Raw genomic sequence first — 25048 nt, forward strand, 5'->3', positions numbered from 1 at the left:
CACTCTGGAACTCTTTTGTGTGGCAACATGTCAGGAACTGAGTGTGTGAACCTTCGTAGAGGCCTCAGGTCTCCCAGAGGCATCGGCAAACTCTAGTTCTTGCCTGCTGATGACGACAGAGGGGTGTGTGTGTGTGTGTGTGTGTGTGTGTGTGTGTGTGTTTTGTTTTGTTATTGAGACAGGGTCTCAATGTATAGAATAGGCTGGCTTTGAGCCTACTATGTACCTCAGGCTAGCCTTGAGCATGAGGTGATCCTTCTGCCTCAGAGCCACCCGCCCCTCCCCTCCCCATTGAGTGCAGGGTTACGGGAATGCATTCCTTGCCCAACTTGGAGGACTTCAGTGACAGTGGGAGTGTCGTGGGGGTAAATTGGGGACTGCATGCTATTTGTACTAAGTGGCTGGGGAGTGGCAACTGCGTCTTATAAAAACAAAAGTGAGGGGGTTGGTTAGAGACAGGCGCTCTGAAGGTGAGTGACAGGGACTTATGACCCCTGGTCCTGCAACCATTGTTGGTTGGTTTAGATCCGTTTTGTACTTTTTTGCAATAAACACTCAGGGGTTTAGTGTTCAAAATGTCCCCTTGAGCTAGCAAACAAAGAAGCTCGTGGAGTTAGGTATTGCCTGGGCAGCAGGCAGCTGGACTAGTTCAGATTGGCTGCTACCATGGCAACATTGATTTCAGTCCCAAGCAGGCATTAGGTAAATAGTTAATGTTGTCAGAAAGCACATGGATGGGCCACCTTCCTCAGAGTCACCTGGGAATTTGTTTAAATCTTCTGTTTTGTTTTTTTAAACATAGAATCTCATGTAGCCCAAGCTATCCTTGAGCTCCAGACTTACTCCAGGCTGGCTTTGAACTCTCGAATTGCCACTGTGGTTTAAACCTTGAATTCCTAGGACTTAGGCCAGAGGGTTTTATTGTTGTTGTTGTTGTTTTAACTTTATTGGCTCTTAGTGAATTTCACATCATGCACCCCAATCCCACTCATTTCTTCTTCCCCTCATGCTTGCTGTCCACCCTTGAAAAGCAAATCTCTCTGTGAAGCTGTGGTGTGTCACAGTGTGTCCCACAGCATACCCTTTTGTCCCCACATGGTTTTTGCCTATAGTAGTTCATTGCAGTGATTTGTTGGTCTGGTCCGAGGCCTCTGGCTCCTGCTACTTTGTCAATACTGGATCCTCACTGGGACTCCCCTTGGACATCCTGTTGGCCTGTGTCATGGAGATCCTGTCGTTTTTAAGACTAGCGCTTTTATGCACTCCAGCAGTTCACTGATGAGGTAGATGTTGGGGTGAGCCAACTCAAAGCCCTGGATCTGGGCCTGGCGATATCTGAGCTGATCAGCCGTCCTGCTCTCCTGCTCTTGGGGCCGGCTACCAGGGTCAGCTCTACCCTGCTGCCCAGGCAAGGTACAGGGCCCGCGCTCCAAAGTGCTGCAGCTGGTGAGGGACATAGGCCAGAGATTTTTAACTGGTAGAACTGGCGCAGAGTCTAGACTCCACCTTTTAGAGGACCCCCAGGGCCTGGGCCGACGGCTCAGTAAGGTGCTTGTTATATAAGCTCGCGCACCCGAGCTCATCTCCAGCGCTCTTGTAAAAGCTTGGTGTAATGGTTCGTGAGCTTTTGTAATTTGGTGCTGGAGAGATGTACTGGGCTCACTGGCCTACCAGCCTAGCTGAATCAGTGAGCCCCAGGTCCCATGGAAGGCTCCAGATGTTAGCCGCTGGTCTTGACATGGCCTATGTGTTGCATGTGCATGTACACACACAAGACTGTGCACACAAACTCTCTTAAGTGCCAGATGTGTGGTCCCTGCCTATAATTCGAGCGCGTCAGAAAGTTTCAGCTAAGTAGTTGAGAAATTGTAAAATTATAAAATGTAAGACGCTTGCTTGCCCTGCCCAGAGGCTTCTCCCAGTCCTTGTTACTACTAGCCTCAGAGTTCCACCCTAGTTCCCAGAATAGCTACATGCGAGCTCCCTATATCAGAAGTCCCATATGGTTTCTAGTAACCGCCCTAGGGACCCACACCCAAGTCCCCACAAGAAGTCTCCCACTGCCAATGTCCATATGGTTTAAGCTTGATAAGGAACCCCACGTGCTTTGCGGTTTTTGCCCTTAAAAACTAGTCTGTAACAGCTACTCGGGGTCCTTCACCTCCCGAGGGCTGAGGGACCCTGGCGCGTCAGCAATAACAATAAACCTTTGCTTTTGCATCAGTGCGTTGTGCCTCTCGTGGTCTCTCACGGCGACCCCCCTTCTCGAGTTGGGCGTGAGAGTCCAACATAGTGAGTTTGAGACCAGCTGGATCTTATGAGACCCTGACACAAACCAGGAAAAGAAGTTACCCAGGCAGCCATGCCCACAGAGAGAGAGAGAGAGAGAGAGAGAGAGAGAGAGAGAGAGAGAGAGAGAGAGAGAGAGGGAGGGAGAGAGAACCATTAAAGGAAGCAGCATGCCTCTGTAACAGATCCCTCTCGCCCCTTTGAACTAGAGCAACTGCCTTCCCTACAAAGGCCTAGCATTTGTAATTTGTTTGTTTGGGGATGGGGTGCCATGTACCCATCAGGCTTTTAGAGCAGAGGGGTGAGACTTGGCCCTTACTGGCAACGCTGACGACTCCTCATTTACCCCAGTGCCTATACCATTTCTCCATGTGTGGTGTAAGCCTATTTTAACCGGGTTTCCTGTTATGTTTGATCATGTTTCCTAACAGATGTGGTCATGAGTTTGTCTTGTAAACTCCCTGGTTTATGCAATTTATATTTTAAAATGTACAAAAGTTAAGAGAACGAGAAGGAAGGCTGTAGCTGCTGGCCTGCGAGAGTGGATAGAGGGTGGAAAGAGCCTTGTTTAAAGGAGAACTGTAGTGGGCCAGCTCCCGCCACCTCATATTGTCACACCTTTCACTTCCTCAAATGTCTGTGTCCAGAAAACAAATTTGTTAAATCTTTTATTTGTATTTCTCGTCTCCAAAATAATTATGCTTGTGTAGCTTCCTGGTAGCTAGCCAGGAAATTGTTTACTGTTGTTGAAGCGGACCGCCAAGCTGGGAAGTGAAATCATTGAGGAAACTCTTTCACTGACTAATAATAGAAAGTCTAAAATTACCCATATTTGTCATCAGATTGGCTTCCAAATGCATGGGCAAACGCGCTTTATTTCTAGCGCCTCAGACTTTGGTTCCAATATGAGTACTGATTAACGGGTCAAGTACAGTGCACAGCCGGGCTGAAGTGCTTCGCAGGAGGCCTGCTGGTTCTGATCTCACAGTGAAAAGCCCAGCAAGTTGTCACTTGTCACTTATTGTTCTAACTTTGTACTGTTGGGGGGCGGGCAGGGACTTGGCTGGTTGGCTTTCTCCACCAATTAAAGAATGAAAATAAAAGGGCTGGGGAGATGGCTCAGCAGTTAAGAACAGGCGTTGCCCTTCCAGAGGATCCCTTAGAGGATGCATTTCTGGTTCTCAGCACTCTCGCAGCAGCGCATGGCAGTAGCAGTGCCAATCTCGGGCCATCTGTTGCGCTCTTCTGGCCTCCAAGGGTACCAGGTAGTGGTTTTGGTGGCCTGGATGGGTTCCCTTCCCTTAATTTTGGGTTGGTCAGCTTAAAGAAAGAAAGATTTGAAGGGCCCATAGCTTCAGGTACATATGTATTTATGATAGTATAAGGCAGAACCCTTCCCTTAATTTAGGGTTAATTTAGGCCAAGAGTGGGGAGCTGGTAGGTTTACAGCTTTGAGTAAACACGTTCAGGACTAGCCTTGAACACAGCAGACCAGCCTGGACTGGTGTCAGCAGGAAACGTGTTCCTGCTGGAGGGAGAAAAAGCCCTCTAGGCCTTGGTCTTGTGTCACAGTGCTGGGGAAGGAGGTGAAGGTTCGCCGTCTTCCGTTTGCCTGTGGCCTCTTTTCCTTTTTGTCTGTCAGGATCTGTATAGCAGCTCCGGATGCGTCTGTCACTGTGATGAAACACCCTGATCAGAGGCAGGCAGGAGGAGGAGTGAGCTTATCTCCGTCACCAAGACTAGCCATGGCGGGAGCTCAAGCAGGCACTTGAAGCCGCAAGGCTCCTGGTTAGCTAGTTTCTTATACTGCCCAAGACTGCCTTCCCAGGGGGTGAGGCCATCCACAACAGGCTGGCCCCCCCTACAGGTCCGTCAGATCTGGGCAATCCCTCAACTTAAGACCACCCTTCCCCCCCACCCCCTTTTAAGAAAAGGTCTCTCTACACAGCCCTGTCTGTCCTGGAACTCACTGTGTAGACCAGGCTGGCCTCAGACTTACAGAGGTCCACTTGCCTCTGCCTTCCAGGTGCTGAGATTAAAGGCACGTACCACCATGCCCATCTGAAACTCCCTTTTTATATGGCACTAGGTTATAGCAAGTTGACAATTGAAACTGACATAGGGCACTTATTTAAATGGATATTTAGAAAGGAAGGTCAAAAGGTTGGTGATATGTCAGTTCTTACTAAAAACAAATTGTACTGTTCTCTTATTCAGATTTCTGACTAAGGGCTGAGGCCCTCACCACAAGAAGCAGGGATATAATAATGAGAGGGCTTAGTGGTTATGAGCGTGCACTGCTCTTCCAGAGGACTTGAGTCCAGTTTCCAGCACCCATAGCAGGCAGCTCACAAGTGCTTATAATCTCTGCTTCAGAGAATAGAATGCCTCTTCTGGTCTTCTTGGGCACGGGCACTCATGTGCACATAGTCACACACAAAGATATAGAGATATGCATAATTTTAAAAATAAATAGGAGGCTGGAGAGATGGCTCAGAAGTTAAGGGCACTGACTGTCCTTTCAGAAGTCCTGAGTTAAATTCCTAGCAACTACATGGTAGCTCACAACCATTTATAATGTGATCTGATGCCCTCTTCTGGCCTGCAAGTATACATAATAATAAATAAAATAAAAAATAAAAATAAATCTTTAAAAAAAGAAAGACATGCTTGCTTCCTTTTCCCCTAGCCTTTAATAACACAAGGAAGTGTTGAACATTGATCTAGTAATGAGGTGCAGTGCATTTGCCTAACATACACAAGACCCCAGGTTCAATACTTAGAAACACATATAGGTGCACATGCACACACACACATGTGCACATACACTCACTATATTGGGATTAAAAGCTTGTGTGCCATGCACAACTGAGATTCTCTTCTTATAAGACACTAGGCTATGCCATGTTGACAGTTAAAACTAACTCAGGACACTTATTGAAATGGGTATTTAGAGAAGAAGGATGCAAAGGGTGTGTGTATGTGTGTGCACACATATAATGCACACTAATTTTTTAGGTTAATTTGCCATGTGTATATAAATTATTTGTGTGCACAAATGTATAAAATCAGAAGGCATTAAAATAAAATCTGCTTATAAGCTCAGTATACACTTAGTTTTAATTAATTAAAATGTATATGCAATTCAGGAGGTAGAGAAAGATCAGAAGTTCAAGGTCAGTCTCAGCTATATGGTGAGTTTGAGGCCAGGTATAGATGACATCTTGTCTCAAAGATGAGATTTGTAAAACTGGAGCGATGGCTCCGTGGTTAAGGGCACTTGGACAGGTTTTATTTCCAGGAACCACATGATGGCTCACAGCCATCTGTAACTCCAATTCTAGGAGATCCAACAGGCACACATGTGGTGATCGTACATGTATGCGGGCAAAACATTTAAGTACATCAGGTAAATCTAAAAAAATTGTAATGTGCATATATATGTATACATGCACATACATACATATGTAGTCTCTGATATGTCAGATGCTAGATTAAGAGCTGTGTATCTCAGTTGGCAAGATAAGGTGGAATATTCCTCCTGCTCAAATTACAGAATGTTAGAGGGAGGGAATTAAAGACATAGAAATATGTATTTTGTTGCAACCATGGCTAGTTAGGGGAGAGGAAAAAAGGTGCACTTGACACAGGAAAAAAAGCAGGACAGCAGGGTGTGGAGCCTCATCCCTGTAATTCTAGCACTCCAGAGGCCATAGCAGAAGGATCGCTGTTAGTCTGAGGTTAACCCAGGCTGCATAGAGAGTTCTAGGCCATCTGAGGCTATAGAACTAGACTCTGACTCAGGAAACAAAACAAAAAGAAAGGAAGTGGAGCGTTCTTTTGGATTGGACAAGGTGTTGTTGGGAAGACCTCTCTGGGGTAACTCTGTAGTGTATTTGATTCCTCTTTTGGAAAGTTAATTCTTTTTGGTTTTGTGTTTTGAAACTGAGTTTTATATAGCCCAGACTAGCCGTGACTTCCATATGTAGGTAAAGATGTTTTGATTGCATGAAAGGTGATGCTTCAGGTTTAAACTTAGGAACTTAAGAGATACTCAGGAACAGGCTACAGTGAGAGTCGAATCTTAGCGTTTTAACAGCAGCTAAGTGTGATTTTTATGGTGTATGTGGTTATGTTTCTCCAAAGATGTAATTAACAACTTAAAAAAAAATTAACTAAAGTGGGGGGCCTGCACAAACTGTTGCACCAACCGAGCACAGTGCATGCAGTAAACCTAGACCGCTGTTCAGATCTAGCCAATGGACAGCTCATTTTCCACGGTTGTGTGGAGAGTGGGGACTGCCTCTGACATGAACTCTGGTGTCCCCAATTTGATCACTTCCTCTAGATGGGGAGGCCTGGTGGGCACACAGAGGAAAGGGAAGCAGGCTATCCGGATGAGACCTGATAGGCTGGAGTCATATGGTAGGGGAGGAGGTGCCCTTCTGTCAGAGGTCTAGGGAAGGGGAACAGGGCAGAAGCAAGAGAGAGGGTGGGAATGGGAAGATACAAGTGAGGGACAGCAATCAGGATGTAATCTGAATAAGTTATAATAATAAAAAAATTAAATTAAGTTTGGGCCATCAAAATAACAGTATGTAAAAGTGCTTGCCACCACGCCTGATGACCTTTGGCTGGGCTGAATTCTCCATCTATGCCAGCCATGTGCTTCTCCTCTACCAAATCCATGGCCGCTGGCCTCCTTGCTTCTCCTCTTCCTCCCATCCAGTCTCTCACAACTTCCTTTCCCAAGATCCTCTCTGCCTGACCAGCCTGGGAACCTTAGCCACGCCTATTCCATTTGCCCTGCCTGGGTGTGCTGGCTTTTTATTGGTCAAACAGGGAGTAAGTTCTTAGGCAAGTTACAAACATTTTTGGGTAGGTGAATTGCTGTGAGTTTGAGGGCAGCCTGGTCTACAAAGCGAGTCCAAGACAACCAAAGCTACACAGTTAAACCCTGTCTCAAAAAAACAGAGGGGGGCGCCCTAAATTCAATGCATAGTCCCACAAAAATAAGTGAATACAATAGTCTCTCTCTCTCCTGGAATTCTGTAGCACGCTGGGGTCATTGATCTGGCATAGGCTTAATAATGAAGCTGACATTGACCTTTCTTCAGGCTTCACTCAGAGATCTCATTTCCTAAATAGTTGTGCGGTACTCTGAGACAGGGTAGAAGCTGAATTTAACTCTCCAGCGTCTTCTGCCTGATGTATGTTCAAGAAATGAAACGATTTTGCTAAGAGTTGTAGATTGTCTCTCATGTTGTAAATATCTAGTAGAAGTTTCCAATAGGGTTTTACCTGATTCAAATTAATTACTTTTTGTAACTGTGAGGTAATTGGTTGTTGGATGACATTTACACTGTGAGTCTGATTCCTGCCACTCCTGTTTTATCCTTTGAGTTCTTTTCCAGTGTACTGGAGGTCAGGCTCCAGGTCATCAGTGGGGCAGAGATTTGCTTCTTTCTGGAACTTTCTTTTCTTTTCTTTCTTTTTTCTTTTGTTGCCACTTTTGTTGTACTGTAGTGCAGATGACTGAATCCCAGGCCTTCCGTGTTATAGATCTGTAGTTGAGAATAGCTTTGAACTCCTGATCTTCCTGCCTCTAGCTCCTCAGTGCAGGGATTACAGGTGTGCCGCCAAGCATGCCCTTTAACATTTATTATTTATTTGTTTATTTATATGCACGTGGAGGTCTGATGATAATTTTGTAGAGTTAGTTCTCTCCTTCCACCACGTGAGTCCCAGGAATCGAACTCAGGATGTCAGGATTGGCAGCAAGCTGGTCCTACCCAGTTATATATGGTGCCAAGGATTTGTGCATGTTAGGCATGCATTCTGCCCACTGAGCTGTATCTTCAGCTGTAGTTACTTATTTAAGGTTCGTCTTCCAGACTGTCAGCAAATTCTATGAAGGCAGGCTCTCACATCTGTGTTGATCAATGTTAGGTCAGCATGTAATACACATTTGTGAAGAAAGTCTTTGCCAGCTGAGCTGTGAATGCAACTCACAGTTTGGATGAATCAAGGCTTAAAATACTTTGTAAAAAAAAAAAGTGTTAATTAGATGCTGTTGTGGTTTGAATAAAAATGGCCCCATAGATTCCTAGGAAGTGGCATTACTTGGGAAGGATTGGGAGATGTGGCCTTGTTACAGTTGGAGGAAGTGGAAGTGCGCCGCCACCAGGGCTGGGCTTTGGGGTATCAGATGCTCAAACCAGGCGCAGTGTCACTGTCTCTTCCTGTGACCCAGATGTAGAACTCTCGGCTCCTGTGTGCCACCATGCTTCCCGCCATGGTAATTATGGACTAAGGCTCTGAACTGTAAGCCAGATTCAGTGAAATGTTTTTATTTATAAGAGTTGCCGTGGGCTGGGCTGGAGAGATGGCTCAGAGGTTAAGAGCACCGACTGCTCTTCCAAAGGTCATGAGTTCAATTCCCAGCAACCACATGGTGGCTCACAACCATCTACAATGAGATCTGGTGTCCTCTTCTGGCTTGCAGGCAGGATATTGTATACATAATAAATAAAGAAATCTTTAAAAAAGAGTTGCCGTGGGCATGGTGTCTCTTCACAGCAACAAAACCTTACCTAAGACACAGGACAGATAGGATGGACAGCCATCTAAGTATCTCAGCAGGAAGTTGGTGCTAGGTCATCTAGGGCCACAGTGGAGTGGCTTCTTAGGCCAAACACTGCCTACATCCTTCGATTCATGTCAGCTTAGAAATCCCATTCAAGCCCCTCGTGATTTCTCTGCTTCTGTTAGAATCAGCTTAGCTTGGCAGAGTTCAAGGTCATCCTGGCCACGTAGGAACTGAAGGCTAGCCTGAGTTTGTGGTATCCTCTCTCAAAGGAAATATATATGTATGCGTATGAATACACATACATAGGCACACACATATCAAGATCATTTTGTGTATGGCTGTTTTGCCTGCACTTATGCATGTGCACTGCCTGTGTGCTTGGTGTCCTAGGAATACAGTGCATTGGATGTCCTGGAACTGGAGATGGTTGTGACCAGCCATGTGGGTGCTGGGATTCAAAACCAGGATCCTCTGGAAGAGCATCCAGTACTCTTAACTACTGAGCCATCTTTCCAGCCACTACATTTTATATACTTTTAACATAAACTATACCTTAGCTGGGTGATTGTGGCACATGCCTTTAATCCCAGCACTTGGAAGGCAGAGGCAGGTAGATCTCTGAATTGAAGGCCAGCCTGGTCTACAAAGTGAGTTCCAGGATAGTCAAGGCTACACAGGGAAATCCTATCTCAAAAAATTTATCTATCTATCTATCTATCTATCTATCTATCTATCTATCTATCTATCTATGTTTACTTTATATTTTTTAGTATGTACACAAAGTATTCAAGTGTGTTTAAGTGCATCGGTGTGTAGATGTGTGTGCATACAAGTGTGTAGGTGTACAGACCTGTGCATGTAAGTGTGAGTATGCATATCCACGTGTGCGTGCACATATGTGTTTATATAAATGTGTGAGTGTGCAAATCTGTTTGGTGTGTAGGCTAGACGTGAATGTCAAGTGTTTTCTTCTCTTGTGCTCTACCTATTTTTAAAGATTTGTTTTTATCTGGACACGGGCATGGGTGTATTGCTAGCATGCCTAGCTGTTATACTTCTTTTTTAATAATATTTATTTATTTGTTATGTATGCAGTGCCCCACCATGTACACGTGCAGACCAGAAGAGGGTAGCAGGTCACATTATAGATGGTTGTGAGCCACCATGTGGTTTCTGGGAATTGAACTCAGGACCTCTGGAAGAGCAGTCAATGCTCTTAACCTCTGAGCCGTCTCTCCAGCCCACACAATTACACGTCTTCATAGTTTCTGTCTTTACTCTTTTTCCCCCTCTGTTGCGATCACATTATATGTGCAGACAGTTCAGCTCCCTTCCTTAGTCATAAAACTGGGCATTTATTTACTTACTTATTCTGAGAGAATTACTTACTTATTCTGAGAGAAGGTCTTACTACGTAGGCCTGGCTGGCTCATCCCTTCCTCTGTAGACCAGACTGGCTTTGAATTCACAGACGTCCATCTGCCTCTGCCTCTGGCGAGGGATTCGAGGTATGCTCTACTACTCCAGGCCTACAAAACCAGGTGAAAGGCCCAGGGCTTATCCTCAGCTGACCTCTCCAGGATGAAGACCCAGGTAAAAGCTACAGCAGATTCAATACTAAAAAGACTTGACTGTTCAAGATTTTTGTTTTTGTTTTGTTTTGGTTTTTTTGAGACAGGATCTCTCTGTGTAGCCTTGGCTGTCCTGGACTCACTTTGTAGACCAGGCTGGCCTCCAATTTACAGAGATCGGCCTGCCTCTGCCTCCCCAGTGCTGGGATTACAAGCCTGCACCACAGTACCCAGCTTGACTGTTCAAGTTTACTGCAAGTTTAATGTGAGTCAATAGTATGTCTGCCAAGAACTTCCTTCTCTTTTTTCCCTTTCATCCTCTTTCTTGTTTTTTTTTTCTCTCCCTCCTTTGCTTCCTCTTTTCTCCCCTTCTTCCTCCCCCCTCCCATTATGTTGCTTAGGTTAGCTTCAAATTCTGAGTTCAAGCAATCCTCCTGCCTCAGTCCTAACATCTCCTGTAGCTAGGACTTCTGGTAAACCACCAAACTCAGTCAAGAACTTTACTAAATAAATGTAAGACCCCATTACAAAGTGGAAGCCATAGTACTGCTTGATTACGATGTACCACGAGCACTTGGCTTAGCCTTGGGCAATACTGTCTAAAGGAATCACAGTCAACCAGCCAAGTACCTGAGGAGAAAGACTAAGAGCCTCAGAATTAGGACAGAGGGAAAAACAATAGAAGGGATCAAGCACCCCCAACTCAGTGACGATATTGGACAAAGTCCGGGGTCCAAGAACCATTAGGTCAGTTTGTTTGCAGAGGCTTCCAGGACTAGAACTTGATCTTTGAGATGGAACCCCAGAAACGCCCAGACTAATGATAGCAGTGTTCTGGCAATAGCGAGCTTTCTGCCTATGAGGGTTTATCTTGTGAAGCGTGGTAATGGGTGTCCATAGAACTACTACTGTTTATTGTCTGCTATGCGCCAGAACGAACTCTGGAGTCTGTATTATTTCATTCTATCAAATATTATCTCCGATGAGTCAATGGCGTGTAGTCAGGTTCCTTGGTCAAGTTCATTCGATAAATGGTGAAACTAGGATTTGAACTCATTCTGATAAGCCCTAAAGCTGGTCCTTTTGGCTGCCACGGAGTTGAGTTCAGGGTCTGGCCAGGGAAGACCTCAGGGTCATTTGTCCACAAGACAGTGAAGCTGAGAGTAAGGGACACTCTTTCCAACCTCAGGAGAGCCTCCCGCTGAGTAGGCGGGGTTAACCTAGGGTGGGGGCGGGGTACCAGCACTGTGCTGAGAGGCGCTGGCAAAACGCCAAGAGATGGTTATTCAAAGAAAATGGATAGGTTGTTAACGTGCATCACCCCCAGAGCTCAGCAGCACCGCAGGTTCTGTGGTTGGAAGTTCCTAGAGCTCTGTGAGGGACCGAGGCTTGTCCAGCCACCAGGGAGCATCGCCGCGTCCGGCCTCTGCGGCGGAGCCCGGGAACGGAACAGAGCGCCGGTCCCTGGCCGGGCGCGAGCTGGGGGCGGTGCCGGGGCGGCGGGGGCGGGGAGGGCGCGCGCCTTGGCGGCTGCGGCAGTTGCGCGCTAGGATTGCTGCCGTGCGGTGGGGCCGGTGAGTGCGGCGGCACCCGCGGCGGGCGGGAGGGGGATTGGAGCGGACGGGCGGCGAGCGAGCTGTCTGGGGAGGATGCGCGGCCAAGCGCGTGACCCCGCGGCCCCCGCCGCCCGCCCGGGGCGTCCCTTTCCTCACGGCCCTCTGCCCCGGCTCGGAAGAGCCCGCGCGCCCGAGGCCTCAGCGCCTCGGGCCGGCTCACGCCCCTGGCCCGGGATGCCCCCCGTCCCGCCGCTGCCCCTTCCCCGCGCGACGGCGACGCCCCCGGCCCACGTCACGCTCGCGCCATTGTTTCCGAGCGTCGGCTCGCTGGGACCCCGCCTTTCTTGCGGAGCGGGCGGCCCTGCGCTCGGTTCCCCTCCTTTTTCTCCGTGGGCCGCCTAAGCGGGCAACCTCGCCTCAGTTCTCTTCGTGGGGCGGGAGCGGGACTTCCCCGTGGGCTGCGAAGCTGGCAGGGTTTGAACCTGCCCGCGGAATGGCCCACGAGCCAGTTTTGTGGTGTGCAGCGCTTAGTGGAAAGCTCACATCGATTGCAAGCCTTCCGCAAAGACGTTTAGGGGCGCTTTGGCCCTTGCCTTTTTCCTGGGGTCCCCGAAGCTCTGGGGCCAGGGCGAGATGCAGACATGGGGCCTTGTCACCAGAATAAGGGTTTGGAAGGTTGGCTTGGCCCGGCCGCAGCCTTTAAAAGCAGATAGATGAAGGTTTGTGTCGGATTTGTTTCAAGCCTCGGTAGTAGAGGGCTGTGCTCTAATGCTGCTTTCTGAAATGACTAGTCACTAAACACGGTTGCGTGTGCTCTACCACGTCTCTGCACGCGCTCGCCCGCCCGCCCGCCCGCCAGCACATTGTTTCATAATGACCATAGACTATTAATTTTCCTTAAGGCAAGGGATGCAAGTTTCTTTGGCCATCATGTGAAAGGGGAGGATGTTAAAACATTGCCATTATCCTGGACGTCGTGAATACATGTCTTTCATATAGTCACCGTAGCGTTTTCTGCCAGTGGCTGAGAATTTATTCAAATGAAGACTTCTGGGCTTGTAGGTTCAGTTCAACAGACCAGCTAGTTAAAAATTGAAATAAAATCTTCGAGGGTGCCTTGCAGTGGCAAAGTGATTATGCTGGCCTGTTGATAGGCAATGCTTCCGAAGAGCATTTCCATTACAATATGAACCTGTCCTGTGGACCTAGAACAGGCTGTGTATATACCCTGGTGGCCTTGAACTCGGGATCTTTCTCAGCTCCCTTAAATGCAGGTATTAATAGGCTTGTTCCACCATGCCTAGGCTTGAAACATGGTTTTAACTGCTTCACTCCTACCAAAAAAAAAAAAAAAAAAAAAAAAAAACTTAACAAAATCAAAAAACCAAATTCAGTAGTATTGGTTGTTGCACTATTCTCAGTCTAGAATTTAGAACCCGCTGATCTGTAAAGTATGGTTTCCTTCAAGGTTCTGTTACGTGAAAATGTACACTCAGCCAGAAGTTTATATCAGAGGGGACTGTTAACAGGAGAGTGTTATGTGACACAACTCTTTCTGCTTTGTGAGGAGGGTAGTGCCCCTTTCCCAGGCCCTGACCCACCCATGCACCTTAAATTGGCTGTGTAGTGTAGGCTAGCCTCCAATTTGGGGTCCTTCCACCTCAGCTCTCCACAGTGCTGAGATTATAGGCATGTGCCACCATGCTCGCCTAGGCTTGCAGGGTGGGGGGAAGGGCGTGGGGGGGGGGAGAACTCTGTGTCACTGCTTCACTCTTTCCAAAAAAGCAAAATAAGAAACAACCTGCCTAGATCTTATCATCGTATTTATGTTTTGCTATTTTTGTTTTCTGGCTTTTTGCAGTAAGGCCTCATGTTGTAGCCTGGGTGAGCCTCATGCTAGCAGCAGTTGACCGGAATAAGCTTCCAGGGCTCGGATTGCAAAGTGAGCCCCCATAGGTGATCGCAATTATAGGTTTTTGTTTAGTGATGATTGTTGTGTGCTTATTGCTACTGGACTGTTCGTGGGCCTGGGGACTGCATCTAATTTCGTTTGTAACGGCCCTTTATGCACTGTAGTAGGCAGTGCTGGCACGTGCTTTTAGTGAGTTTTTGTTGATGTGATATTTTTAGCTTTTATACAGCATCTACTAACATGAAATGTTACCTATCACAAGGCACATGTTAAGTGACATGTGAGCAGTAAATACTGTGCTTTCAGCCAGGAGACAGCCGTAGACACATTTTAAGGGCAGTTGTACTAAATAAGCCAGAAAGAGATGTTCTGCTATGCTCTGTACAAGATAATGCTACTTGGAGTCTTTGCAGTTAGAGCAGAATGAATGAAGAGAACCCTTTTTAATAAAATTAGTTTTTGGGGGGTTGGGTTGAGATTTTTAGGTTTAATTTCATTAAATGAAGTTGGCAATACAATGTCATGGAGCACTAAAATCTTGTCATTTGACAACTAAGTATTTTTTTTTATGTTAGATTTACTCATCTTTTATGTGTGTTTTGCCTGCATGTATGTATGTGTGCCTGGTGTCTATCAAGATCAAAAGAGGGCATTTTATCTGCTGGAACGGGAGCTCCAGATGGGTGTGAGCCACCATGTGGGAGCTAGGAGTTGAACTCAGTTTCTCCTGAAGAGCAACAAATGTGCATCACTACCGAGCTGTCTCTTCAGCCCCACCAAGACTTAGATGATTCATTTTTTGAGGCTGGGTTTAGGGGCCGAGGGTTTGAGATGGGGTCTCACTGTCTTAAGCTGGTCTGGAACGCAATAGTTCAGGCTGGCTTCCAACTTGCAGTTCTCTTGCTTCAGCTTCTGCAGGGCTGGGATTATAGGTGAGGGCCAGCATGCCCTGTTGTATATGACTTTATGAAAGTTCTATGTTTTATATAACATTGATTGAAATTTGATTGCGTCCTATAGTGGTTGGTTGCCAAAGTTTGTGGAAAATAACTAGCAATCAAAACCCAACAGCCATAACAGAGAAAATCCTAGTAGCAAAACTATCCCCCCCTTTTTTTTCTGAGTACAGACTCAGAAAGATTAAGTTGATTTGGAGACTAATGAGCTATTTGTTCTACCATTTGTGTGTCTTTGTCTTTGTTAGCTGGGAACCATTATCAGGAATGTCAGATGAAAGAGCCTGTGTGACAGGATCTACTTGGAAAATCTGGCACCTGAAACTTAATGTCTTTAAAAAAAAAAAAAGTGAGGCCAGCAGTGGTGAAAGCAGGAAGACCAAAGGCTTAAGTTACAAGACCCTATCTCAAAAAACAAGCAAGCAATTAAAATGTTAGCATGCTCTATTTCAAATGACCAGTGGAATGTCTTTTTTTTTTTTTTTTTGAGGAGTAGTAACTTATTTAATCAGTTCCTTATTTTTGTTTTTGAGAATTTCATAGATCAGTACTGTCTATAATCTTTCTCCTCCTTTACCCCCCTCAATTTCTCCCATCTACCCTGTCCTTGAATTCATAGTCTCTTAGTCTTCATTATTGTTACATATATGTATGTACAGATGTATGAATAGAACCTGGTGAGTTAATTTACTATTCCTCATATCCATATGCATTTAGAGCTATTTGGAATTGAATAACCTAGAGAAGACTGATTCTGACTTTCTTAGCAGCCAGTCATCCCCTGTAGCAGTTCATGTGGTTGGGCCCTGGGATATTTCCCCACTCATGTTAGCATGTCAATTGGTAGTGATATTTTTCAGATCTTGTTTAGGCAGCTGTATTGTTGGGTGTTTGTGGGTTCAGCTTTCCTGTCACATAAAGACTTATAGGTGTAGGGGTTGGACTTCTGTCAGTTGGTGCTGGGCACCCACAGTCTGGTGTTCTCTGCATTTTGGAGAGTTTTTGTGGCTTTCTGCATTAGTCTCTGTTTGTTGTGGGGGAGAAGCTTCCTGGAGGAGGGGTGAGAGCTACCTTATCTTTGGTGATAAGGACAGGCTTTAGAATGCAGTTAGAGCTTTTCTGTTTAGGGAAGTGGCAGCAGTAGGTTCTTTTTTAGGTTCCGTGGCTTTAGCAGCTACAGCTAGAGAGCTAGGATTGTAGTGCCAAGCATGAGTTCCCCCTGTTGAGTAAGTCCAGTTAGCCAGCTGCTGGTTACCCCAGCCTGTAAGTGCCCTGTGGTGTCTTCAGGGGCGTCTGGCCATGTTGCTCCTTGCTGTGCTGCATAGGCATTACTTACAGCTGGGGAGGGCTGCTGGGGGCTTTTCTCCCCAGGCAGCTTGCATTACGCTTTCAGGTACGGTGAGAGCCAGTCCTTGGGGAGGACACTTCAGGCCATTTCCTCCAAGTCCTCTATCTGAAGTAGATGTTGTCTATAGCAATAGGATCTTAACGTTGATTTTTGGGAGGCTATCAAGGGCAGCAGCAGCAGCAGCTTATAGTAATTTTGGGGTATCGTGGACTTTGCTGACCAACAACTTTAAAGGAAATTGCTTATACCTAGTACTGGGGTTTTTGTTTGATAGTCTATGACTTATAGGGAGAAATAAATGTTTTTAAAAGTTCCTTGTTTTAGTTTGATGGAACATCTAATATATAATGTGTGTGTCTTACTGTACTTAACTACTATTGTGGCACTAGGGCCTTGTGCATGTGAGGCAAGTGCTCTACCACTGAGCATATTCAACATCCCCCCACCCCCACACTTTTAAATTTGTTAAAGTTTTTCGTAAATTGTTCGGACTGGCCTAGAAATTGCCATGTAGCCCAGGCCAACCTTGAATTTAAAATCTACCTGCTTTCGGTCTCCAGAATAGCTGGGATTACAGGTCTTTTCCACCAGACAAGTTAAAAGTTTCTTCTCCTTGGTCAGAGAGATGGCTCAGCAGGTAAATGCGATGTCCTTCCAAGCCTGACAGCCTGAGTTTGATTGCTGTGACCCACATGGTGGGCGGAGAGAAATAACTCCCACAGGTTGTCCTTTGACATCCATTTGCCACTGTGGCACAAGTGCACCCCCTCCCAAGATAAATAAGTGCAATACAATTTTTTTCTTCCCTCCTTCCTTTTTCACCTTGTTCTGTTTTGCTTTTTTAAAGTACATTTTATTTTCTCTGTGTAAACACACATCCACATGCGTGAGCAGGAACATGCTTCTGTGCACATACAGGACAGAGGACAACTTTCAGGTGGTGGTTTCTCTCCCGTGGTTCTCACCATGTAGGACGCAGAGATTGAACTCAGGTCATAAGGCTTGGTGGCAAACCCCCTTATCTACAGAGTGATCTGGATGGCCTGTTTTGTTCTGGGTGTTTTTGTTTTGGGTTTTTCGAGACAGGGTTTTCATTGGTAGCCTTGGCTAGACTGGATTTCACTATGTAAAGTAGCCTACCTCACACTTGAAGTGATCCTCTTGGCTGCCTAGAATTGATGTTAGACTAGGCTGGCCTCCAGTTCCAAGTGATCCTCCTGTCCTTCCTTACCTTCCACGTGCTGGGATTCCAGGAAGTGTCACTGTGCCTCTCCTTATTTGTTTTTTTTTTTTTTTCTTTTAAACAATTCTCCCCTTTATCCTCTACTGGACAACTCAATTTTCTGTCATTGTTCTTTTGTTTTGTTGTTTGTTTTGTTTTTGAGACAGGCTCTTTCAGAACCCAGGCTAGCCCAGATGACCTTGAATTCCTGTTTCTCCTTCCTCAGTCTCCCAAATACTGGGATTAGCGTATGTGTCATTGTACCCAGCTCCCACTACTGGTCCTAAGGTCCCTCTCAGTTGTGGTGTTATGAATAACTCATGTGTGGGGTTTATTATTATTATTATTTTTTGTTTGGTTTTTCGAGACAGGGTCTCTCTGTGTTAGCCTTGGCTGTCCTGGACTCATTTTGTAGACCAGGCTAGCCTTGAATTCACAGTGATCCGCCCGCCCCTGCCTCCCGAGTGCTGGGATTAAAGGCATGCGCCACCACGCCTGGCTTTATTATTTTTTCTTGTGCATCAGTTTTACATGTTTATCCCAATTCTTTTCAGTTTTCTTCCTTTTATTTTTATTTTTATTTTTTTGAGACAGGGTTTCTCTGTGTAGCCTTGGCTGTCCTGAACTCGTTTTTGTAGACCAAGCTGGTATGGAACTCATAGACATCCACCTGCCTCTGCCTCCCAAGTGCTGGGATTAAAGACATGCACCACCACGCCTGGCTCCAATTATTTTCATTTAAAAATTTTAATTCTTAGAAAATTACAGGGATGGTGTAATGACTTCTTTTAATATCTTTCACCTGGATTTTCCAGTAAGTAATGTTGGCCATCCTACTTTATATTTTTGCATATAATTGAAATGTTTATAAATTATAACTTATTCATTCTGTGTGTGTGAGAGGTGCATGTGTGCCACTGACTCTCTCTGTCTCTCTCTGTCTCTCTCTCTCTGTCTCTCTCTCTCTCTCTCTCTCTCTCTCTCTCTCTCTCTGTGTGTGTGTGTGTGTGTGTGTGTGTGTGTGTGTGTGTATAGAGGTCTCTCCTTCAACCATAGGTTCTGGGGATCAAATTTAGGCTGTCATGCTTGGCAGCAAATCCCTTGCTTTTTACTGCTGAGCCATCTCCTTGGTTCTACATACATTGTTTTAAATCTAGAACCACTTAAAAATAAATTATGAAGTCATAAAACATTTCATTCTTGACACTTTTGATTTAATTGTCATAAGAAGACTGTCCTACAAAATTATAATTCTATAATCACTTTAAAAACTAGTGTAACATTGGATTGGAGGGATAGTTCAGTGGTTAATTGTACTAGTGATTCTTGCAGAGGACCGGGGTTCAGTTCCAGCACCTACATGGTGGCCTACAACTATCTGTAACTGTAGCTCCAGGGGGGTCTGATGCCCTCTTCTCATCTCTTCAAGTACCAGTTATATGCACATGGTGCAGACGGATAAAACACCCATACACATAAATAAAAATGTAAAAGATGAGTATATGTTATTACCTAATTTTCAGCTAATCTAAAAATTTCTTTGTGCTAAAAGTATATATGGTTTAGAGGTAGAGTGCTTGCCTGGTATGCATACAATCCTGGCTTTTAAAAGCCTCAGTGCAGAAAACTAAACATACATAAAGCTCAAAACTTAGCTGTCTTATTAAGGCCTTTATGGTAACTTCTCATTTCTGGTACTGATTTGGAACTTTTTGGTACTGGAGGGATTGTCTGTTTTGAATTAAGGTCCCTCTGTATTTCCCAGGTTGACAATTCTGTTCTGCTTTTGCTCCTTCAGTGGCTTAGGACTTAGGTGGTGCCGTTGTTCTAGCTGCCAGTCTGGATTTAGTCATTATGCACTTAGTGCCATTCAGAGTGTGTGTGTGCTGGGAATTGAACTGAGGGCTTTAGCTTCTACCACTAAACAACCCCCATTTACTTTTGAGGTAAAATTCTCCAACTTTTTGCTTATTTTCTTGCTGTTGAGTGTTTTGAGTACAGTTTAGTTTTGTTGAATGTCTTTTAGTTTGGATTTGCTCAATAATTTCCTTATGTATGTGTTTGGAATAAATGAAATGTTAATACAATTATGGACTGTATTTTTTTATTTTTGTTTTTTCCAAGACAAGATTTCTCTGTAGCCCTGGCTTTCCTGGAATTCTATGGACCACACTGGCCTTGAACTCAGAGATCTTGGCCTTCTCAGTGCTGGCATTAAAGGAATGCAGTGCCACCACCCAGCTTCTACGTTTTGTACATTTTGCTTTCTTACTTAAATTTATAGGCAACACTTTTTCTGCTTTATCCCTAACATGGTGCTCAAGTAGCATTTGTTTTATACATTCTCCTTCTACCATTGTATTTGTCATAAAATCACACTGTAAGCTAATACAGACAAGATAGATTTTATTATAATTTATTTTTTAAAGATTTATTTATTTAGTGTATATGAATGCTTTATCTGCATGTACACCTGCATGCCAGAAGAAGGCATTAGATCACATTATAGATGGTTGTGAGCCACCATGTACTTGATGGGCGTTGAACTCAGGACCTTTGGAAGAGCAGGTGGTGCTCTTAACCACTAAGCCAACTCTCCAGCCACCCCCCCCTTTAAATTAGAGATTTATTTATTTGTTTTATGTGTCAGTACTCTGTCTTCATGCACACCAGAAGAAGGCATCAGATCATATAATAGATGGTTGTTAGCCACCATGTTGTTGCTGGGAATTGAACTTGGGATCTCTGGAAGAGCAGCCAGCGCTCTTAACTGCTGAGCCATCTCTACAGTCCTCATTATAATCTTAACAAGCAGAATGTGGAATGTGAAAGTTTTGATTTATTTATTTTATTTATCTTTTTATATTGAGACAGGATCTTATGCAACCCAGGCTATTCTCAAACTCTGTATAGCTGAGGATGACCTGAAATTTCTTATCTTTACCAGGCTGCACCACCATGCCTGGTATGGTAGATTAGACACAGGGCTTCTATGCGTGCTCGGCAAGCACTCTACTAACTTTATATCCCCAGCCCCAATTTATTATTATTTTTTGCAGTGTTGGAGACCCAACTTTCCAGGTTGTGCGAGGGAGGCCAGTGTGTGTTATACCACTGAGTTATACACAGTTTACTTATTCATTATGACAAGGTTCCATACAGCTCAGCTTGGCTGAGAACTCCGTTTAGCTGAGGATGACCTTGAATTCCTAATCCTGCTCCCAGCCTGCATGTTGTGATTATAGTGAGTGTCACTACACCCAGTTTATGTGGTGCCGAAATTAGAGCCCAAGGCCCCAAGCTTGTTAGATAAACACTCCATTGTACTCTAGTCCTATTTTTTATTTATCTTTTGTTTTGTGTTTGTTAAATTTATATTTATTTTTGTGCATCTTGTGGAAGTCAGAAGACAATGTGGGGTGTCATTTTCAGAGTGCCATCCATCTCCTTTGAATGGGGTCTCCCATTAGCCTCTGTGCAGCAGCTCTCAGGGGTTGAACTCCAGCCTCATGCTCTGGGGAAAGGTCCTCATGGTCTGGAGGCAAGCACTATACTGACTGAGCTGTCTGACTGCCTCTAGTTTACTTTTGAGGGAGACTTGATGAATGAATTCTCGAAATAGTTGTATCTATGGATAGTAGATTAAGTTTAATATACATAAACTGACATGGAAATTTTTATGATACGGTGAGAACCTTTGGCATGTGGTGGGAATTGTGAAGTTTTGGGTTTGAGAGTAGAAATTGAGTATACATTTTTCTAAGCATAAAGTGTTCTGTGCAGAAGCCTTAAGTATTAAAACATAGGTTTGAGCATTGTAAGCTGAGCGTGCTCGCCACTGTTCTTTCACCTTACAATGCTCCTTTTGTGGAGATGGAGTCTCATGCATTCCAGGCTGGCAGTTGGCCTTGGATTCCCTAACTTCCTGCCTTTGCTTCTCAGGCGCTAGATTACAGCCCAGTATGCACTGCTAAATTTGTATTTCTAGTTAGAATTTTAGAGTACAGATAGGAGAGGACTGTTGCTTGAAACAGAAAAATAAATTGTCAGGGCAACAGGTACTGCATCTCTCACTTGACAGTCTTCTCAGCTTTGTCATCTTCTACCAGAGAACAAGGAACCTTTGTTCTAAAGCTTGACACTGAAAGGTTAACAAAATACCACTACGTTAATCAAGCCAAGATTCAAAAACATTTGTGAACCAAGGGTAAGATTTTTACAGATTTATTTGGAGCATTAAAAGGAACTTGGGCAGTATTTTTGGTTTTCAGGCTTGTACACAAATTAACTTTTCTTTCTTTTTTTTTTTAAGTTTTTTTTATTTATTTTTGTTATGTATACAGATTTCATTATAGATGGCTGTGAGCACCATGTGGTTGCTCGAATTGAACTCATGACCTTTGGAAGAGCAGTCAGGGCTCTTAACTAACTCTGAGCCATCTCTCCAGCCCATCAAATTAACTTTTCAAAACACAAAAAGCTTGAAATGCAGAGGTTTAGCAGCTTACTTATCTTACATATTTGTGTGTGTGTGTTTATGCGCGCACGCATGTGTTTAGAGTGCTGTTATAAATGGGCTCTTCCACTTTAGTTGAGGCTATTCTGGAATTCACTATGTAGCCTAAGGCTAGTCTTGAACTTTTGGCAATCTTCCTGCCTCAGCCTCCCAAATACTGATATTATAAGTATGAACTACCATGCTTGTATATGGGAGTGGTGTGTGTATTTCTGTCTATGTACTGAGTTTGCTGTGCATAATGCTTGGGATAGAGCTGAAAATAGAGTTTCAACTTCATGGGGCTTATAGTTGAAAGAGGGAGAGACACAGAGGCAGTCAGTGAGAGACTGATCAAAGGCACACTTAACATTTGGAAGTGTTAATAAGTAGTGCTCCCAACCACCCAAACATAGCCCAGCCCCTGCCCCCACTTTGGAATTTGTTAACATCCCTTTGGTGTGCGACTCTTAAAACATTATGTGTATCTGTCTGTCTGTTTCTGTGTGTATGTATGTGTGTTGAATGTGCAGGTGAAGAAAGCATCAGCCCCTAAAGTGGGGCACAGGTGGTAGTGGGCTGCCTGAAGAGGGTGCTGGGGACTGTAGTCAAGAGCGCAGGCACCGCCGAGCCATTCCAACTAGCCACTGTGACAAAAAAAAAAACAAAACGAAAACAAAAACAAAAAAAAACCTTTTGACTGTTGGGTTTGACAACAATTTATTGTACAACTTGGCACAAATGATATAAATACCTATTTATAAAAATAATGAAAAATGAATGTGGTGGCGCACACCTTTAATCCCAGCTCTTGGGAGGCAGAGGCAGGTGGATCTCTGTGAGTTTGAAGCCAGCCAGGGCTACAAAAGGAAACTCTGTCTCAAAAACAAAAAAAACAAAACAAAAAACACCCCCCCCCAAAACAAAACCAAACCAATCAACAAGAAAAGTAATGAAACAAGTGAAAGGACATCAGTGGGAGAGTGCTTTGCTCAAAGTTCAGTCCCCACCACTGAAAAAGAAAAGGAGCAGGGCAAAAAGCTGTTGCTGGGCAGTGGTGGTGCAGGTCCTTAATTCCAGTGCTCAGGAGGCAGAGGCAGGCACAGTCGCTGAATTCAAAGCCACCCTGGTCAACAAAGCAAGCCCAGGACAGCCAGGGTTATACAGAGAAACTCTGTCTAAAAAAACCAACCCCCCAAAAAAGAAAAAGAAAAAATGATACTTTTATGATGTTGGGACTAAACCCAGGGTCATAGTGTTCCAGGCAGGCGCTTTTCCATAGAGCTGCCTTTGGAATGCTGGATGAGGAGAGCTGAGAGAGGCACTAATCTGAGTATAGCAGTAAGTCATTTGGAGTTGGCTTGATACAGTGTTCATTTAGCAGAATAATACTGTTTGTTCTTCCTAGGGCCTATGACCTGTCTAGCCTCATGAGAGACTTTCAGGCAGCTGTACCATTGTAAAGTTGTATGTACAGTAGGGGTTACTCAGCAAAGGTCTGCGCCACTGAAGAATCTCACCCTTACAGAATGTCGTATATAGTCTTGAGGAGTGATGCCTTCCAGGCAGGCCCCAAGTCTTCCCTCCATGCAGGAGTGCCAGTAGGCCTGATGTCTTGATGCTCTTTAGAGTGGGAGACACCACAGCTGCACTGATTCACCACAGCCGCTTTACAGCTTGCATCTCTTATGTGACCTCAGTTTTCTTTTCTTTTCTTTTCTTTTTTTAAAACAACTACAAACTTGGTTTTTTAAAAGTTGGCTTAATGTCATGATATTAACATGTTTAGAATGCTGTATTTTAGATGTTCTTACAAGCATTGATATTTTAATAAAAGTGTAACTCGGGCGTAGAATGCTTGCTTAGTTGTGTGAGGCTCTGGGTTTGATATCCAGTAGTAGTAAAATAAAAAAGTAGCAGAACAATGTACATGTGGAAACACTAGTAAGATCGAAGACTGGCCGGGTTGTCAGGTGCTTAATGCAGAGATGCAGCTGTCTGCTCTGCTCCTCATGTTTTCCTAATGTGATGGAAGCTGCACATCTTAAATCTGCAGCTTTAAAAAAATATATTTTAAATGGCATGTTAGTATACAGTGCCAATATCAAACTACTAAATTGTTGATTTTCTTTTCTAGAATTCATCATACAAATAACATGACAACCTCCTGGAGTGACCGCCTACAGAATGCTGCGGATGTACCCGCTAACATGGATAAGCATGCCTTGAAGAAGTATCGGCGAGAAGCCTATCACCGGTGAGGCAGCTTCATCCTCAGAATACCTCAGAGCCTATACTTTGTACTCTCATTCTTCAAGTGATTGAATTAATACACGGGGATGTTAAGAAATTTATCACAGAGCATATAGCCAGCCTGTGGTTCAAATCTAGTGACATTCAGGCTTCTAAGTGCCTAGTAAAAAAATCTTTATTTGCTAGAAAATTGTACTTAGTTAATTGGACTGAAATTTCTTTTTCCCTTTCTTCTTAATAGCTGTGTAGACCATGCCGATCTTGAACTCACGGCAGTCCTCCTGCCTCAGCTTGTCAAGTTCTGTAATTATAGATACGCACCACTATATCTAGGTTCTTTCTTTCTTTAAAGATGGGTCTGCCGTGTTATCCAGGCTGGCCTTTAATGCACAGGCTCAAGTGTTCCTCCAGTCTCAGCCTTCCAAGCAACAGGACAACAGGCACACACCACCATGCCTAGCTACGATTGAAATGACTTTTTAAAGCTTATTTATGATGATGATGTGTTTACGTGTGTGCACACATGTGTGTGGCCATGCGACAGTGTACATGAAGAGGTTAGAGGACAGCTCCGGCACACCTTTTCTCTTCGTTCTGTCTTTATGTGGGGAGCCCAGGTCACCAGCCTTGCACACAACTGCTTTTACACAACTGAATTTAAAAAATAATTTATTTATTTTTCTTTTATGTTTATTGATGTTTTGCTTGCATGTATGTTGTGTGAGGGTGTTGTATCCCCTGGGACTGGAGTTGCAGACAGTAACTCCAATGCTGAAGAGCAGCCAGGGCTCTTTGCTGCTGAAACATCTTCAACTCAAGGTTAGATTCCTAACTGCTGTTTACCCAAAACTGATTAT

General features: G+C 44.5%; 1 protein-coding gene across 3 annotated transcripts in view; it reads left to right on the top strand.

Annotated features, from left to right (window-relative positions):
• NT5C2 (5'-nucleotidase, cytosolic II) overlaps positions 1-25048 on the top strand; it is a 125451-nt gene that overhangs the window by 38230 nt on the left and 62173 nt on the right. For 2 of the 3 annotated variants that reach the window (XM_084763208.1, XM_084763209.1), the window contains exon 2: positions 24076-24195. In XM_084763208.1, coding sequence (XP_084619334.1) covers positions 24076-24195 — 120 coding nt within the window. Of the gene's footprint in view, positions 1-11926; positions 12024-24075; positions 24196-25048 lie in introns of those variants that run through there. The other variant, XM_084763211.1, reaches the window with a different exon arrangement.

This window comes from Acomys minous (genome assembly GCF_964271855.1).
Source record: "Acomys minous genome assembly, chromosome: 2".
NCBI classification, from domain to species: domain Eukaryota; kingdom Metazoa; phylum Chordata; class Mammalia; order Rodentia; family Muridae; genus Acomys; species Acomys minous.